A 19,600-nucleotide genomic window follows, 5' to 3' on the forward strand; every position below is an offset into this window, starting at 1 on the left:
GGGGAATGACCTGGAAAGTGCAGTGTGGGGAAAGAAGTATACCTACTCCTCCACCCTGCCTGTTCTCAGGTCTAGGGGCATGAGAGAACTGGAGACCACCATAAGATAGAGCAGCAGGGGAAGCAGTGTCAGACAGGTGTAGCCATGTTTCTGTAAGAGCCAGGAGGTTGAGAGAGTTAGAAAATAAAAGTTTCAGTGTTTTGAAATGCAGCTACAGCAGGGATGAGTTTCATGCAGGAATGAAATGGCGAGATGTCAATCCTAATTCATAATGGGACCATCACAAGAACTTGAGCTGAATCAATGACTCAATGTTGTGTAGTATGGTAATGACCATGCTGCAAAGCAAAAGGATCTATAAAAAAGTATTTTTTACCAAACGCAATACAGCCATGACAATGATTGGCCTCAAATATAAAGGCCAATAAACACACATGTCTAGAGAGGAGAAAGGGGCATATAGGGGATGAAGAATAGGAAGCCCACTATACAGGGACATATAAATATGAATAAAAGAATAAAAACAATTGACAACAAATTAAAAAAGGAGGATAAAATATTGGTGGACACCAATAAAAGAGTGGCAATAATCAAACCAAGAAAAAAAGAGAATAAATATGGCGACCCTACAGAAATGGTACAAAACTGTTATACTCATTGAGACCATACGGGCATAGGGTTCCCAACCTCATAATCCAAGTGGTTTCTTTCTGTCCCAGAGTTTTCTTCCAGTTCTCTCCTCTTGGACCAATGAGTACACGATCGATAGCTCTCACTTTCAAGAGTGATGCATCACAGTTGTGAAATAACCTAAAATGACGAGGAATCTTATTAAGTAGTGATACATCATCAATTTCCATAGCCGCTTGAATGCTCAGTACGTGTTCACGTACTCTCCTACGGAGTTGTCATACCCACATAGATTTTATTGCAGGGACAGATGGAAAAATAAATGACTCCCATGGTAGTACAATCAATGTGGTGCGTGATCTTAAATTCATGCGTGTGGTCAAAATCATAGAATGTTGTTGCCTGTTCGGACAGGCTACACAACGTCCGCATTTGAAGCACCCCCATTTAGGACCTTTGGATCTAAAGGCATAACGGGGTTGTAAACCCCGATGGTAACTATGTACCAGATCCTTAAGGTTTTGGGCTCTCCTAAACGTAATAGAAGGGATAGGTGGGAGCAGCTTGCCCAAAGTGTGGTCCTGTTGGAATATTGGGCAAAATTTTTTCATTATCCCTAGGATTTCCTCAGATTTACAGTTAAAATCGGTGAAAATGGTACATGCGTCTCCATCATAGCGGTCAGGAAGTGGCAAAGAAAAACGGGGATGAACACTGCCAGGAGGTGTAGTCTGAGGATCAGTACTGCCAGGAGGTGTAGTATGAGGAACAGCAGCTTGTGCCTCCTGCCGTTGTGCGAGAATGTTCGAGGCCTGGAGGAGTTGGTTCTGTCGAGATCGGAGGTCAAGCATATCTGCCCGAATCTCTTGTGACGTCGTCATTGTCTTGGATCGACCAGCGGGGTCCATGGCCTGAGTATACTGTCACGTAGGGTTCGTGCACCCACTGGGCCGTACCGCCTTGGCAGTATGGAAGCTGGCCAACAGGGCGCAGGTCACAGTCTATAGTTCTTATAGGTACCTGTGGCAGCTCGGACAGTAGCAAGGCAGGCATGGCTGGGTCTAGGTAGCAGGCAGACGTCGTGCGTGGAGTAGCAGGACAGGCGTAGAATACAGCACAGAACGACAACAGCACAGCACAGCACTTGACCAGGATAGCAGGGAATTACAGGGAACTCTGAGAACTGGAAAACGCTAGGAGACCATTAGATTAGACAAACTAGGATATGACAAAGAACGCTCAGGCAAGGATCAGAAGGGCAGAGGTCTTCTTACAGTCCAGGAAATCATGTAAGTTGATGATTGTTTTCATGTGTGCGCGCTGGCCCTTTAAGAGTGGGCACGAGCGTGCGCGCACACCCTATGGGACACAGCGGACTGGAGCGGAAGTGAGCACTGGCGTCTCCTAGGAAGGAGATGGGGACCAGCGCTCACAGATCCATGGCTGCGGGCGTCGAGAGGTAAGTAAACCGATGGACGCTACAAAATCATTGTGGTTACCTGTGCGCTGCCATTGTATATCTGCTTGTTAGGATGACACTATGTAGCCGTTTATATCTCTTAGTAGCAGCTGTATGGTCTCAATAAACGCTGCTGATACAATTTACAGCAGTGTTACCATGCACAAAGTTTTTGATTATTAGGAATACAGAATTTAAATTTGGAAGCTGTCCTTTCCTCCTATTCCCATTTTTATTTCTGTATTCACCTCTGTGAGCTATTGGAAGTACCAGTGGCAGCCAAGGAGGTGAATAATATCTGACTTACTAACCACATAAAAATAATTAAAAAAAAAACAACAATAAATAATACAAATATTAATGGGATTTGAAAATACATTTTTGATGTTCGCAACAGAGGGACCGTTCGCCATATATCCCCTTGGTAGCCAAATCTGCCTTCTGGTGCCAGTTCTATCTCATAAGAGATCAAACGATCCAAGTAACTTTTGTCCTTTTTTCTTAACCCCACCTCTTTTTCCTATTATTTACTACACGTGTATGGAGCCTTCAGTGTCTAAGTCTACAGTCACATAAGGACACCCCATGTAATTTTCTTTTTACATTTGTTAACATGTGTATCAATATTTAATCTTCATTCACACAATATAAAAAGAAAAAAGCGGACAGAAAATAAAGTATAAATTCAATTTTCAATAATTTTTTAAACAAACAAAATATAACCACGTCACAGATGTGCCACTTCCTTCTATGGCTCAAATACCTGGTTCTGCATCTTTTGTAAAAACAACCTCCAGCAGGCGTTTGTTTTATAAGGCCTCATTCACACTTGCGTATTTTGCATCAGTATTTTTAAGCAAAAACTGGATTACTATCGGAATTACTCACCGCCCAACGGCTGCAGCCATGGATCTGTGAGCGCTGGCCTGCATCTCCTACCCAGGAGATGCCAGCGCTCGCTTCCGCTCCGTTCTGCTATGTCCCGTAGGGCGCACACACGCTCGTGCCTGGCCTTAAAGGGCCAGCGCGCACACATGAAAATAATCATTAATTAACCCATGATCACCCTGGACTATAAAAAGGGCTCTGCCCTTTCACTTATTGCCTGAGCGTTGTGTTTACCCGTGTAAGTCTTGCAAATGGTCCCTTAGTGTTATAATCTTCCCAGTGTTCCCGTACCTGCTACCTGTATCCCGTGCTACTGTTGTTCCTGTGCGTTAGAAGGTTGGAGTCGTGTTGTGCCATCGGTCACCCCTGCTGTGTTACACTACTCCTGGTGTCTGCTGCCAAGGTCACATCTGAGCCTAGCCATTACTACTGTCCAAACTGCTACAGGTACCTTTGTGCTTGGACTATATAGACATTGACTTGGTGCCCTGTTTGGCCAGCTGCTATCCCGCTACGGCCCAGTGGGTCCACATACCCACAGATCGTAACAGACATTACAGTCTACTAGTCTCTTATATGGGAGATTTTGTTTCCTTATCTTTCATGGGGAACATGCACAACCAGTTCTACACCCTCCCCAATCTTAAGGATATTTAGAACTAGGCTTTGCCTTGGCCATTCCAGAACCCGCCATTTTTTTTTTTTATGGCCATTCCTTGGTGGGTTTACTGGTATTGCCATGTTCCAAAGTCTACTTTAAGCTGAACTTAAGGCTTATAACTCACATTATACTCAAACAGCCTCTGCCAATGTAGAGTTCATAGTGGATTCTAGGATGATGAGTTCCCCAGGTCCTGATGAAGCTTAGCAGTCCCAAACCATAACCTTTCCTCCAACATACTCTCAAGTCATTTATTTTGTTCTCGAGAAATACGGTCTATAACTTATGCCAAGCATGCTTTCTGGTGAAATATGGTCTATAATTTATGGCAAACATGTCTTCTAGTACTGGGGACAAATAACTTTTTGATTCTTTCTTCCACAGCAGACTTTTCCAGAAGTCATGTTTTTTGCCTAGATGTTCACGAGTAAACTTTAGTCTTGCCCTGATGGTTTTTCTGGATAGCTAAGCTTTTTCTTTTGTCACACCCCATGTAGTATTAATTTTTGAAGCCTTTTTTGCAATGTTAGACATAAAGAGTGGCAAAATCTGCATGTAAATCTTTAAAGAAATTCTGGGAATCTCAGAAACTTCTCTCAGCATCTTGTGTTCTGCTACTGAGACAGACTGGCCTGGACAAATTAGCAGTTGTATGAAATCTCCACCTGTAGATGGTTTTCTGAACAGCGGAATGATTGACAGCTAATACTTTGGATATCTTCCCTTTCTTGTATCATAGACATCAATAACCATTCTGAAGGCGTCAGAGCGCTCTGGATCTCGGAATGGCGATACCACACATTTCAATAACAAAGGGCAAACCAAACGTCAGAGGTTTAAATGAGACACATTCCTCCTAGATCCTCTCTGAGGCTGGAATCACACACATAGTTTTTTTTTTATGCCAAAGCCAAGAGTGTATTAAAAAGAAATGTGAAATATAAGTGAAGGTCTTATACTTCTCTTTCCAGCTAGATCCATTTCTGGCTTTGAGGTGGTTTTTCATGTTTTTTTTTTTTTTTGTCAAATTCCAGTCCACAAATAGCAGCTTTTGTTTGAGAAATGTCTGCAGCTGTCCGATTTATTTTAATGGGGCTTTCAGAATCTATGTGCGTGCTGCATAACTGAAACAACCCCACTCAGATGTATAGAATGAATTTCAGTTTCAGAAAGTTCTGCTACAAATCTGCATGAACTGAATCTACCCTGAGGGTAAGAACACACAGAGCGGCAGCCGCAACCATACCCACATAGGTGACAAACGGACACTCGATTTAGCAGGTAAGTACTGTGACAGTATCATAGAATACATGTCAGTTAATTGCGGCGTTACATAGATGATATCCTGGTGGTTTGGAGTGGTGCTGTCTCCAACCTACAAGATTTCATCCGCTTGCTTAATAACAATGTCCTTAATCTTAAACGGACATTGGACTTTGACTATAACTGAATACCTTTTTTTGGACATTAGAATATACCAGGATGCAAAAGGAGAGTTAAATACCGACCTCTATAGAAAAGAGTCTATGACATGGACTAGAGACTTTTACAACATTCTGGAATAAAAAAAAATGCAGGGCATTGAAACCATGGTGATCTCCTTCCTGGCAATTTAATTTGCCATTTCCTTGCACTATTGATGCCAACAGAGACATTGAATCCGATACAATTTGCAACAATAGTGACAGGCATTTCTTAGTACTAGCAACCACAGTTTGTAAGGACCGTTGGATAGCAACCATTTACCAAGGCTAATTTTGGCCCTTACCAGTGCAGTATTAGGGGTCCTCTGCACTTAGATTAATGTAGACCTACATTGGAAATTTTTATATAAAATAAAATTTCTTGTATGTCAATTTAATAAAGTTTATTACTTTACTTTTAAGTTCATAGAACCACAAACTATTCCCTGCTTCCCTTCCCTTTATTACCCCATTCTTAACATGAATACGGCTTCTCCCCTGTGTGACTTCTCTCATGTGTAACAAGATGTGATTTATCTGTAAAACATTTCTCACATTCTGAACATGAATATGACTTTTCCCCTGTGTGTCTTCTTGCATGCATAACAAGATGTGATTTATCTGTAAAACATTTCCCACATTCTACACATGAATACGGCCTCTCTCCTGTGTGAATTCTCTTATGTACAACAAGGCTTGATTTATGTGAAAAACATTTCCCACATTCTGAACATGAATACGGCTTCTCTCCTGTGTGAATTATTTTATGTGCAACAAGATTTGACTTTTCTGTAAAACATTTCCCACATTCTGAACAAGAATACAGCTTCTCTCCTGTGTGACTTCTCTCATGTTTAGCAAGAGTTGATTTTTGTGTAAAACGTTTCCCACATTCTGAACATGAATATGGCTTCTCTCCTGTGTGAATTCTCTCATGTGCAACAAGATGTGATTTATCTGGAAAACATTTCCCACATTCTGAACATGAATACGGCTTCTCTCCTGTGTGACTTCTCTCATGTTTAACAATACTTGATTTATCTGTAAAACATTTCCCACATTCTACACATGAATACGGCCTCTCTCCTGTGTGAATTCTCTTATGTACAACAAGGCTTGATTTATGTGAAAAACATTTCCCACATTCTGAACATGAATACGGCTTCTCTCCTGTGTGAATTATTTTATGTGCAACAAGATTTGACTTTTCTGTAAAACATTTCCCACATTCTGAACAAGAATACAGCTTCTCTCCTGTGTGACTTCTCTCATGTTTAGCAAGAGTTGATTTTTGTGTAAAACGTTTCCCACATTCTGAACATGAATATGGCTTCTCTCCTGTGTGAATTCTCTCATGTGCAACAAGATGTGATTTATCTGGAAAACATTTCCCACATTCTGAACATGAATACGGCTTCTCTCCTGTGTGACTTCTCTCATGTTTAACAATACTTGATTTATCTGTAAAACATTTCCCACATTCTACACATGAATACGGCTTCTCTCCTGTGTGAATTCTCTTATGTACAACAAGGCTTGATTTATGTGAAAAACATTTCCCACATTCTGAACATGAATATGGCTTCTCTCCTGTGTGACTTCTCTCATGTTTAACAAGACTTGATTTATCTGTAAAACATTTCCCACATTCTACACATGAATACGGCCTCTCTCCTGTGTGAATTCTCTTATGTACAACAAGGCTTGATTTATGTGAAAAACATTTCCCACATTCTGAACATGAATCAAGCTTCACTCCTGTGCAAATTCTTCGGTTTGTAAAACGACCTGAGCTTTTTGGAAACTGCTCACCACATTGAAACTTTTTACCCCCTTTCTGAGCTGTACTTCTGGTAACTATCTGTGATTGCTCAGGAGAAGATTCCTCGTGATTAGTGAAATTATATGATAGATCTGTTCTGTGAAATCCTGGATGTACATTAAGGGTAATGAGGTTTTCTCCTGAAGACTGCTGCATAATGTTTTCATCTTCTACTTTATAATTGATCGATAACGTGAAGTTTCCCTCAGAATTCGTACTGGGATTTTCTGTTAGGATTAAAAATGTATTGTGTGATTTTGTTACAAAACACAAAAGTTTACATATTTCTAACATTCAAATTAGGCTGGAAACACAAATGCAGTGTTTTGAGCCAAAGCCAAAAGGTAGATAAAGCAGGAGGGAGATGTTTAAAGAGGCTCTGTCACCAGATCATAAATGCTCTATCTCCTACATAATCTGATTGGCGCTGTAATGTAGATAGCACTGGTTTTTATTTTGAAAAACGATCATTTTTGAGCAAGTTATGAGCTAGTTTAGATTTATGCTAATGAGTTTCTCAATGGACAACTGGGCGTGTTTTTACTTTTTACCAACTGGGTGTTGTACAGAGGAGTGTATGAGGCTGACCAATCAGTGTCCTACACTTCTCACTGTTCCAGCCCAGCATGATCCACAGCACAGTGTGATTGTGCAGTGAAAGAAGCTGGGCTGGAACAATAAGTTTTTCAAAATAAAAACCACTGCTGTTATCTACATTACAGCGCCAATCAGATTATGTAGGAGATAGGACACTTATAATCGGGTGACAGAACCTCTTTAAGCAATGCCTTTTGAATCGACCACTGGTTTCAGCCCAAAAACCTGCCTCAAAAACTATATGTGCGATTCTAGCCTTATAACGCTTTAAAACCTGACTTGATAATTTTTTTTCAGTTGAAAAGTAGAACCTTGTCCGGCAATGACGTCTGCCCTCTGCCAACACATTTGACCCTTTAACCCCTTAGTGACCACCAATACGCCTTTTTACGGCAGTCACTAGGGGGCTTTAGGCTAGGCAGCCACGTTTTCATGGCAGCGTTTTAGCCTAAAGTAGCGCCAAATGATTTAATTTAAGCTCCATTCCCTCAGCTACCGGAGGTAGCTGAGGGCTCGGAGCAAAGACCAGAGGCCATAACGAGTGGTCTCTGGTCAGGGTATTGCTGTGATTCGTTAAATCACAGCACTCACCGCAGGTTGCCGATTCCTCACCCTTTTTCCTCTAAAGAATAACTCCTGGGAGAGGAGAGAGAAAGGGTAATAAATGTTAAACAAAGCCCCCCTCCCACTGCCGATTCCCCCTGCTACATTGTTAAAATAAAAGATGGCGCATGCATGCGCAGATATTAAGCTCTGTCCAAGCTGCCTGTGGCAGCAGCTGGCACAGCAACCATCAGGGACCATTCTGACAGGTTTATCACAGAGATCACCTGATCTTGGACCAATCACAGACCGTTATTTTTATAACACAGCCAGGACTTGGGCTGTGTTTCTCTCTACTCTAATTGCAGTTGTTTTGTGAGAGAAGAAATAAATCAGTCTGCGTCCTGTGCTGTGAAAAAGAAAGTTAAAAAAACACCGCGATAACCGACTATCATGTATATATATTATTATATATGTATAATAATAATAATATATAGATTAGGGTCAGTGCTAGATTAGGGTTAGGATTTAGGGCTGTAATAGCAGTAATGCTAGATTAGGGCTTAATTAGGGTTAGGGCTTTATTTTATTTCATTTTGTACGTTTGTTATAAAAAACACATACTAAAAAAACACAAAACATCTTAGTGTTATTCTTAGGTTACTTTAGGTTCTAGTAGGACTTATTGTATAGGGTGTGTGCGTGAATGAATAAAATTGTGTGTATATATATATATATATATATATATATATATATATATACACACACATACATACATACATACATACATACATACATACATACATACACACACACACACACACACACACACACACACACACACACACACACACACACACACACACACACCACAGAAGAAAGTGGGACATAGAATAAGATTAAAAACACAAAAAAAGGCCAAACTCACAAATTGGGCAGGTATAATCCCAGCAGGACGCAGCCAGGTCAAAAATGCTGCCGAAGGAAAGTGCTCAGGTGTGTTAAATAATAATAGCCACTCCCACTGGCATTGAGGGGAGTGTCGTGTGGTGGATGGGATGTGTAATAAAAAAATAAATGAATTGTGTGTAATGTGCAAGTAGTAATAATATGTGTAAAATATGGGGGGCAGTACTGAGTATAGTGCATAAGGGTCCGGAATGTGAGTGATGTGTGAAGTGTGGGTGCAGTGTGTGAAACATGGAGGGATAATGCATAAATCATGAGGCGTAGGTTATATAGCCAGGTAGCAGCCTATTTGTAACGCTATGTGATACATAGAGCGGGCTAACCGGCTTGCTATGCCAAACAGCAACACAACATGCTCTCCCAGCATTGGAGACCTGGCTGCGTCCAAAAGGTAGTAAATATAATGCAAATAACCATGACAAATACATGGGGTATTGGTAGTCATTTTGGCCAAAAGAACGCAAGCTCGCAATTCTCATCAAGGATCCCCACACTTGCGAGTTCCTAACTGGAACTTTTCGTTCCAAACTTGAAGCTACACACCAGAGAAAAAAATGGGACATAGAATAAGATTAAAAACACTGTTGCTGTTTGGCATAGCAAGCAGGTTAGCCCGCTCTATGTATCACATAGCGTTACAAATAGGCTGCTACCTGGCTATATACCCTACGCCTCATGATTTATGCATTATCCCTCCATGTTTCACACACTGCACCCACACTTCACGCATCACTCACATTCCGGACCCTTATGCACTATACTCCGTACTGCCCCCTATATTTTACACATATTATTACTACTTGCACATTACACACAATTCATTTATTTTTTTTACACAACCCATGCACCACACGCCACTCCCCTCAATGCCAGTGGGAGTGGCTATTATTATTTAACATACCTGAGCACTTTCCTTCGGCAGCATTTTTGACCTGGCTGCGTCCTGCTGGGATTATACCTGCCCAATTTGTGAGTTTGGCCTTTTTTTGTGTTTTTAAATAATATATATATGTCTCAGAGAATGTACTGTGCAGAGCAAGCCTACACCTTGCTATGCTCCGACAGTTCTGAATCGACAGTGACGATTCTAATTCCACCACTGGACCCCATAGCCCTGTGGTGGTAGATACAGCAGACGCTGTCGAGGTGTCAAGTGCAGGGCTGAGTGTTGTAGTCCCTCCTGCAGTGTGGGATCCCGCACTATAATCCCCCCCCCCAAGTAGCCCAATTGAAAGAGACTCCAGGAATTAATTTCAATGTCGCAAATTTTACCCGCTATGATGTTTTTTCATTTATTCGTATGTGATGCACTTCTACAATTAATTGTACGGAAGACTAATCTTTATGATAGACAATTTGTTCGGCAAAAGCCTGCATGTATTTATTTAAGAATGTGGAACTGCACAAATGTCCCAGAAATGAAAACATTTCTAGGCATTACTCTCAATATGGGCTTTCTTAAAAAAAAAAACATCTGTCCGGTCCTACTGGACCTCTAGTGCTGTCCACGCTGTCTCTGTATTTGTAGCAGTGTTGTCCAGAAATCGCTATGAAGCCCTAATGTGGTTTATGCATTTTACCAAGAATTCTGAAGTTCCCCCAAGATGTGACCCAGGCTATGATCAGCTTAATAAATTAAGACTATTAATCGTCCTTCTAAGGGATTTATTTCTAAATTTGTATACCCCTGACCAAAATGTATCTGTAGATCAATCACTTATGAGCTTTAAAGGCCGTCTTTCTTTTCGTCAGTTCATCCCCTCCAAACGAGTCAGATATGGGGTAAAATTAAACAGTGTGCGAGAGCACAACGGATAAACCTGCGGGTTTAAAATCTATAAAGGCAGGGACCACTAAATTCATCCCCCAGGCTGCCCAGAAACTATTAGCATCTCTGGCAAAATAGTGTGGAACCTAATGGAGCCATTTCTGAACCAAAGGTACCACGTATATATAGACAAATTTTATACAAGTGTTGCCCTTTATAAATCCCTCCATGCTGCAAATACATTGCCTGTGGGACAGTACGGAAAAAGAGAGTGGGATTCCCACAACAGTTGGTGTCCAGGTGTTTGGAAAAAGGAATATCCATGGCACTTGCAAGTGAGGAATTACTTGCAGTGAAGTGGAGCGACAGGAAGGATGTCTACATGCTGTCCACTGCATTCGGACACCACGGTGACAATTAGAGAGATGGGGGGGGGGGGGGTACCACTGGAAAGCGGAATCCTGTCTGGGTAACAGACTACAATAAATTTATGGGGGGGGGTGTAGAAATTTCCGACCAGGTGATTCACCCTTACCTGGTGAAGCGAAAAATAAGGCCTGCTACAAAAAGGTAGCAATCTACCTAATTCAGATAGCTACCTATAAGAGTTTTGTTCTTTTCAAAAAGGACCAAGAAACGCTCACTTTTCTTCAGTACCAGGAGCAGGTTATTGAGCGTCTCCTTTTTGATTCCACTATACCTGCGAGTCTGAATATGTGCGTAGAATTTCAGAGCACCACTTTTTACACCCTGTCCCTTCCACCGAGACCCATAAGTATCCCAGTAAAAGGTACCGGGTAGGTAGTAAGCATGGAAAGAGGAGGGATACCCGCTTTTACTGCCCCATGTGTCCATAAAACCAGTTTCCAATTACTAATATTAACACCAAAAAAAAGAGGGTGGGGGTCTTTTTAGGGAGTCAATTTCTTTATATTTTCTTTTCTCCCTTTACCTCCATGAAAGCACCACAGGAGTTGCCTATTGATCCTAATAGGAACAGGAAAACACGAGAGGTTAAAAGCCTCTCCCACACCAGTGATTTCCTGTCCCTACATGGGAACCAACATGAGAGAGGTGAGGGAGATGAGGCCTTCTTACCAGGGCAGTAGGTCGATCGGCACTTTCCTTCCTCCTCTTTTCAGATGCCGGAGGACCCGTTCTCCGGAGCGGGTCCTCATATGACCGGATCCTGCCCTCCAGGGGAGTATAAGCTGGCAGTCTAACATGATCTGTGCGGGTTCGGTCTCCCTTGGGAGGTCCCTAACCAGGTCCTCCATGTGCGCCCCACTTCCGGCGGAAGTGACGAGGGACAAGAAACCGGAAATAACGCTGCTCGGCGCAAAATTCAAATGGTAGCCCTGTATCTGTGGTCTGCTATAAAGGTAAGGCAATATTTTCTTCTTTCCTGTTTATTGTTTCTGCTATCCTTACAGTATGCCTGAGACTGACATGACCTCTCTCTCTCTCTCTCTCTCAGTTGGCAGAGCCTAACGCTGCCCCTGGTCCTGTGAGTATTACTCTTAAAGGGACAGTGTCATGATTTTTTTTTTCTTCATTTGTGTTTTTATTTAATAAAATATTAACTTTATTTTTTTATAGGCGGAAAGCAGGTGTCATTATGAAGACCAGCCATACTGCAGGTAAGGTGTGTGTCTCTTGTCGGTCTCTCTCTCACAGCCTCCCCCGCTCGCGGCCCCCCTGCTCGCACACCTGCTGTAACTGCGTGTGTGTATGTATGTATGTATGTATGTATGTATGTATGTGTAGCAGAGCTGTGTGTATGTGTAGCAGTGCTGGGTGTGTGTATGTGTGCGTATCAGAGCTGTGTGTGTGTGTATGTGTGCGTAGCAGAGGGGTGTGTGTGTGTGTGTGTGTGTAGAAGAGCGATGTGTGTGTGTACGTGCACAGCAGAGGTGTGAGTGCAGGGGGGGTTGTGTGCAGGGTTCTTGTGGGAGGAGGTTGTGTGATGGAGGGCGTTTGTGGGGGGGGGGGAGCGTGATCTTTTGCATGGCCGTGTGGGGGGTGCGTGCAGGGTGCTGTTGTGGGGGTTGTGTGCAGGGTTCTTGTGAGGGGTTGTGTGATGGTTTGCGTGGGCGTGTGTGTGTGGGGGGGGGGTTTGTGTGCAGGGTGCTTGTAGGGGCGTTGTGTGGGGGAGGGTGCATGCAGGGTGCTTGTGGGGACCTCTAGTATTTATTGTGAGGAGCAGACATCTGCTGTAGGTGAGTATAAGTATTTATATTTTTCACATTAGTAACTTGAATTTTTGTGTTTTGCATGTTCCGCTGGACCTATTGGACTACATCGTAGATTCTTTGGACTACTGCGATGATCTACGTTTTTTTTTAAATAAAATGGTTAGCGAGGATTGTGTGGGGAGGTTTTATTTCAATAAAAATATTTTCTTATGTCTCTGTTTTTAATCCTCTACTAGCGCCTTGGTAATGGTAGTTGTCTTTTTGACGACGTCCATTACTAAGGCGGGGCTTGGTGTTACATAGTTACATAGTTAGTACGGCTGAAAAAAGACACATGTCCATCAAGTTCAACCAAGGGAAGGGAAAAGGGAAGGAAAAATTTCTACACATAGGAGCTAATATTTTTTTGTTCTAGGAAATTATCTAACCCTTTTTTAAAGCCATCTACTGTTAGCCAGTAAAAAGCTAGCACTAACCCTCATTATTACCCCGGTACCCACCGCCACCAGGAGTATCGAGAAGAGCCGGCTATGATCCAGTACCCGACCATCTGTTGTGATGGCCGGGCACTGGGACAGCCGCAGGCTGGAATTATCAGGCTGAGAAAGGGCCAGAAAGCGTGGGCCTTCCCACCCTGGTAATGCTCGGCTGCTGCTGTGTCGTACCTGGCTGGTTATGAAAATGGGAGGGACCCCACGTAGTTTTTAAAAAAATTAATAAAAATTAAACCAAAAAATTACGTGGGGTCCCCCCCATTTTTTATAACCAGCCAGATACAACACAGCAGCAGCCGAGCATTACCAGGGTGGGAAAAGTCAAGTTTTTTGTCCCTTCCCGGCCTCATAATAACAGCCTGCGGCTAACCCACTGCCCGGCCTTCACTACAGATGGTCGTGTACTGGATCGTACCCGGCTCCTCCTGATACCTCTGGTGGCGGTGGGTACCGGGGTAATAATGGGGGTTAGCATTAGCCTTTTTACTGGCTAACATTAAGCCCCGCCTAAGTAATGGATGTCGTCAAACAGACAACTGCCATTACTAAGGCGCTAATAAAGTATTAAAAATACAGAGACATAATAAAATATTTTGATTGAAATAAAAACTCCCCCACACAATCCTCGCTAACCATTTTATTTAAACAAAAAACGTAGCTCATCGCAGTAGTCCACCGAATCTACAACGCAGTCCAATAGATGCAGCAGAACCTACAAAAAAAACAAAGTTAGGACTCAACAACACTTCAGTGAAATGCTTCAGTGTGCTATCCGTAACGGAAAGCGCACTGAACCATTCATTTCTATGGGGCCATGAACACTTCCTTTTTATTTGCGTTTTATGTTTCTGTGTGCGCTTTTTGCACGTTTTTGGGCGCGTAGTTAGGACTCCTACTGACTCTGTGAACATTTGGCGCATTTTATGCACCAAAGAATTGATCCAACGCTTCTTTTTTACGCAACACGTTTTTTAAAATCGCTTGCTTTCCCATTGATGTAAATAGGAAGCTTAATCAAGCAGGACTGTTTTTTTCACGTGTTTTTTTTTACACATTTTGTGTGCGCTTTTTGGCGCATAAGTAGGACATTTGGCACGTTTTACGTGCAAAGCAATTGACTGGACACCTCTTTATTTTAAAAAGTGCGTTGTATGTATTAACAGCGCGTTTACCAATTATGTAAATAAAAAGCGTAATCAAGCGTTTTTTGATGTGGTTTTTGTCACGTAAAATGCGCCAAAAAACACGTCAAATACACGCCGCGTGAACCTGTCAACTGAATAGTCATTCACCACAGGAGCTTCCCTCTTGACTTTCATCATTCTGAGCGTTTTGGTGTGTCCGAGGCTCTGCCAGCTACATTGTAAAAAGCTCTCCCAAAATGCCAGCCGGACAATGCTTAGCAATTTGAAGACGCCTTTTCCTGGCTTGTAGCCAAAAATAGGGAGGGGGGGGGGTGAGTCTCCCTCCCACATTTACGGCAGCTGTGAGTCAGCTTGCTTTCCCTTATTCACCTTGCTGTAATTCTGGGAAGTGCTCCTTCTGGTGGCCAACATAGGAAACCATGTCAAATTATTATTTCATTTTTAATACCATCCACCTTGTGGAAGAGAAAAACAAAATACAGCAAAAAAACGTAAAAAATATAATAAAAAGAAGTAACTTACTTAAAAAAACAAATTCGCGTCACATTCCCTTTAAAGTGTAGCTAAACGTTCGACAAACTTCTGACATGTCATAGTGCCGTGTCAAGTTTGTATTGGTGGGGGTCCAAGCACGGAGACCCCCACTAATCGCTAGAACGAAGCAGCCGAAGCGTTCGTGTTAGCGCTCAGCTGCTTCGTGTCTGTTCGGCTTTTTCCGGAAATGAATGTATCGGTGTACGGACTGAATAGAAAGTCTATGAGCCCGTACTCCGATACATCGGCTTTCCGGAAAAAGCCGAACAGAAATTAAGAAGATGAGCGCTTACTCGAGACCTTCAGCTGCTTCGTTCTAGCGATTGGTGGGGGTCTCCGTGCTTGGACCCCCACCAATACAAACTTCTGACATGGCACTATGACATGTCAGAAGTTTGTTGAATGTTTAGCTGCACTTTAAGGGCTTTTTATGAATACCATTGTGGGGTACATGCAACTTTTTAATCATTTTTTGTTCAATTTTTTTTAGGCAAACTGATCAAAAAACAGCATTTTATTTTTTTTAAATGTGGCATTCCCTGTTCTGTATAAATCATATTACCTTTATCCTGTCGGCTATTTTTATAATTTTTTTTTATTTTATTGATTGAGCAGAGTAAAGGCTTGGTTGTAGTTTTTATTGGTACATACGACTTTTTGATCGAATTTTATTACAATATTTTTTAGCGCAAAGGTGATCAAAAAATAGCGGTGTTCACCATGCGATTTAAATAACGTTATATTGTAATAATTCAGACTTTTTACGGATGCTGTGATACCAATTTTGATTATTTTCTACAATACTTTAGAGGAAAAGTGGGAAAAGGTTTTTATTTATTTTTTGGACACCTCTAAAAAAAAACTTTATTTAAAGAGACTGTCACCACATTATAAGTGCCCTATCTCCTACATAATGTGATCGGCGCTGTAATGTAGGTGACAGAAGTGCTTTTTACTTAGAAAAACAATCTATTTTTACCACATTAGGAGCGATTTTAGCTTTATGCTAATTAGTTTCTTAATGCCCAAGTGGGCGTTGTACAGAGGAGTGTATGACGCTGACCCATCAGCGTCATGCACTTCTCTCCATTCATTTAGTCAGCGCATAGTGACACTGCATTGTTCGCTATGTGCTGTCTAATACTGACATATTAACGTTACTGAAGTGTTTAGACAGTGAATAGACATTCCTTCCAGCCAGGACGCGATGTCTATTCACAATCCCGGCACTTCGTTAATGTTTCTGTGGTACTTGCAGCAGAGCAAGCGTAATCTTGCCAGATCTCGCTGTAAATGACAGGTTACAGCGAGATTACGCTTTGCTCTGCTGTAAGTACCAAACAAATGTTAACGAAGTGTCGGGATTGTGAATAGACATTGTGTCCTGGCTGGAAGGAATGTCTATTCACTGTCTAAACACTTCAGTAACGTTAATATGTCAGTATAAGACAGCACATAGCGAACAATGCAGTGTCACTATGCGCTGACTAAATGAATGGAGAGAAGTGCATGACACTGATGGGTCAGCGTCATACACTCCTCTGTACAACGCCCACTTGGGCATTAAGAAACTAATTAGCATAAAACTAAAATCGCTCCTAACGTGGTAAAAATATATTGTTTTTCTAAATAAAAAGCACTGCTGTCACCTACATTACAGCGCCGATCACATTATGTAGGAGAAAGGGCACTTATAATGTGGTGACAGAGTCTCTTTATCTATTTTTAACACTTTTTATTAGTCCCTGCACAGGATTTGAACCAGCGATCGTCAGACATACTAATGTATTGTATTATTCTCATTTTTAAAAGCTCCTGGTGCCCCTCCCAAAATCTGATGCTAAGACTAGTGCATAACCAGAGTCATAGATCACCTTGTAGAGAACTTCTATGTGCAGTCACAGCTCCCTCAGCTCCGGCACTATGTATAACAAATTGTCTGACGTGTTACTGTAATGTAGAACAAAGGAGGAACCCCACCTTAACAAACCTCCCAATTCACTTTCTAAATTCATTATTACTGACCTCTGGTAACACCTCCTGGAATTTCCTCCTCCACTTCACTCTTACACGGGTGATCGCCCCTCACCCGCTCTTCTTCATCCTCCACTTTATTAGTCAAATCTTCCCCCTGATTTCACATATGTAACAATTCAGTACAATACAGCAGAGAGTGCGAAGAATCTAACAGATCAACATAAGAAACCACCAAAATCTATGACCACATCTATGACCGCAGGACAAAAAAGCTCCACACCCCCTATATAGATCTGGTATAGGGCTCAGCTTCATCTACCTGATGATTCTCTGGGACATTGTGATTTTCCTCTGGACAGTCCTGGGAATACAGAGGACTGGGACTTCTCTCTGGTGGATTTCTCCTACTGGATCCATCTGTAGGAAACACACAGTGACTGAATACCTGACTACTGTATATCTGTCTGTATATCAGACACTTTTCTCTACACCAGCAATTCCATGTTTATTTAATCAAAGTCTAAGGCCTCATTCACACGACAGGGTCCGAGTGTCGGCCGGGAAAATCGGCCGTTTTTCCCGGCCGGTTTGCATCCGATTTGCATCCGTTCCGATTCCGTTCCGGGCCGAGTTGCCGTTTTTACCGGCCGATTTGGACCCGATTTGCATCCGTTTTTTTCCCTGTCCGTTTTAAAATCGGATGAATTTCATTTAAATTTGTTGCCACACACAGCCCTTTGTAGATAATGCCACAGCCCCCCTGGTAGGTAATGCCACCCAGCCCCCTGTTGGTGATGCCACACTGCCCCCTGTAGGTAATGCCACCCAGCCCCCTGCAGGTAATGCCACCCAGCCCCCTGTAGGTGATGCCACACAGCCCCCTGTTGGTGATGCCACCCTGCCCCCTGTAGGCGATGCCACCCAGCCCCCTGTAGGAATACCACCCTGTCCCCTGTAGGTAATGCCACCCAGCACCCTGTAGGAATACCACCCTGTCCGCTATATGTCATGCCACCAAGCCCCCTGTAGGCGATGCCACCAAGCCCCCTGTAGGCGATGCCACCCAGCCCCCTGTAGGAATACCACCCTGTCCCCTGTAGGTAATGCCACCCAGCACCCTGTAGGAATACCACCCTGTCCGCTATATGTAATGCCACCAAGCCCCCTGTAGGCGATGTCACCAAGCCCCCTGTAGGCGATGCCACACAGCCACCTGTAGGCGATGCCACACAGCCACCTGTAGGCGATGCCACACAGCCACCTGTAGGCGATGCCACACAGCCCCCTGTAGGCGATGCCACAAAGCCCCCTGTAGGCGATGCCACACAGCCCCCTGTAGGCGATGCCACCCTGCCCCCTGTAGGTGATGCCACCCTGCCCCCTGTAGGTGATGCCACCCACCAGCCCCCTGTAGGTGATGCCACCCACCCTGCCCCCTGTAGGTGATGCCACCCTGCCCCCTGTAGGTGATGCCACCCTGCCCCCTGTAGGTGATTCCACCCTGCCCCCTGTAGGTGATGCCACCCAGCCCCCTGTAGGTGATGCCACCAAGTCCCCTGTAGGCGATCCCACACAGCCCCCTGTAGGTTGCACCCATCCCCCCCCCTTCCAGGAGAAGTCACTGACTTCAATGTCCATATATGGACAGTGTAGTCACTGACTTCTCCTGAAGAGGAATTCCCTGCCACAGGTCGGGAATTCCGCTTCAGAAGTGAGTGACGTCACTGTGTCCACATATGGACAGTGTAGTCACTCGCTTCTCCTGTAGCGGAATCCCCGGCCATAGAGTCGGGGATTCCGCTGCAGAAGTGCGTGACTTCGCTGTGTCCATATATGGACAGTGTAGTCATGCACTTCTCCTGTAGCGCCATCCCCGGCCATAGAGTCGGGGATTCCGCTGCAGAAGTGCGTGACTTCGCTGTGTCCATATATGGACAGTGTAGTCACTCACTTCTCCTGTAGCGGCATCCCCGGCCATAGAGTCGGGGATTCCGCTGCAGAAGTGCGTGACTTCGCTGTGTCCATATATGGACAGTGTAGTCATGCACTTCTCCTGTAGCGGCATCCCCGGCCATAGAGTTGGGGATTCCGCTGCAGAAGTGCGTGACTTCGCTATGTCCATATATGGACAGTGTAGTCACGCACTTCTCCTGTAGCGGCATCCCCGGCCATAGAGTCGGGGATTCCGCTGCAGAAGTGCGTGACTTCGCTGTGTCCATATATGGACAGTGTATTCACGCACTTCTCCTGTAGCGGCATCCCCGGCCATAGAGTCGGGGATTCCGCTGCAGAAGTGAGTGACTTCGCTGTGTCCATATATGGACAGTGTAGTCACGCACTTCTCCTGTAGCGGCATCCCCGGCCATAGAGTCGGGGATTCTGCTGCAGAAGTGAGTGACTTCGCTGTGTCCATATCTGGACAGTGTAGTCACGCACTTCTCCTGTAGCGGAATCC

At 43.6% G+C, this 19,600-nt stretch overlaps 2 protein-coding genes across 2 annotated transcripts in view; one reads left to right on the top strand and one right to left on the bottom strand.

Moving 5' to 3' along the window:
• Positions 1-19,600, top strand: part of LOC142664662 (uncharacterized) — a 429,232-nt gene that overhangs the window by 16,054 nt on the left and 393,578 nt on the right. The gene's annotated exons all lie outside the window — the stretch shown is intronic.
• Positions 5,498-19,600, bottom strand: part of LOC142664655 (uncharacterized) — a 40,351-nt gene continuing 26,248 nt past the window's right edge. Inside the window, exons 5-7 of the mRNA XM_075843863.1 lie at positions 17,465-17,562; positions 17,194-17,299; positions 5,498-7,150 (exon numbers count right to left, since the gene is read on the bottom strand). Coding sequence (XP_075699978.1) covers positions 5,577-7,150; positions 17,194-17,299; positions 17,465-17,562 — 1,778 coding nt within the window. The 3' untranslated portion in view covers positions 5,498-5,576. The remainder of the gene's footprint in view (positions 7,151-17,193; positions 17,300-17,464; positions 17,563-19,600) is intronic.

This window comes from Rhinoderma darwinii, chromosome 1 (genome assembly GCF_050947455.1).
Source record: "Rhinoderma darwinii isolate aRhiDar2 chromosome 1, aRhiDar2.hap1, whole genome shotgun sequence".
NCBI lineage: Eukaryota > Metazoa > Chordata > Amphibia > Anura > Rhinodermatidae > Rhinoderma > Rhinoderma darwinii.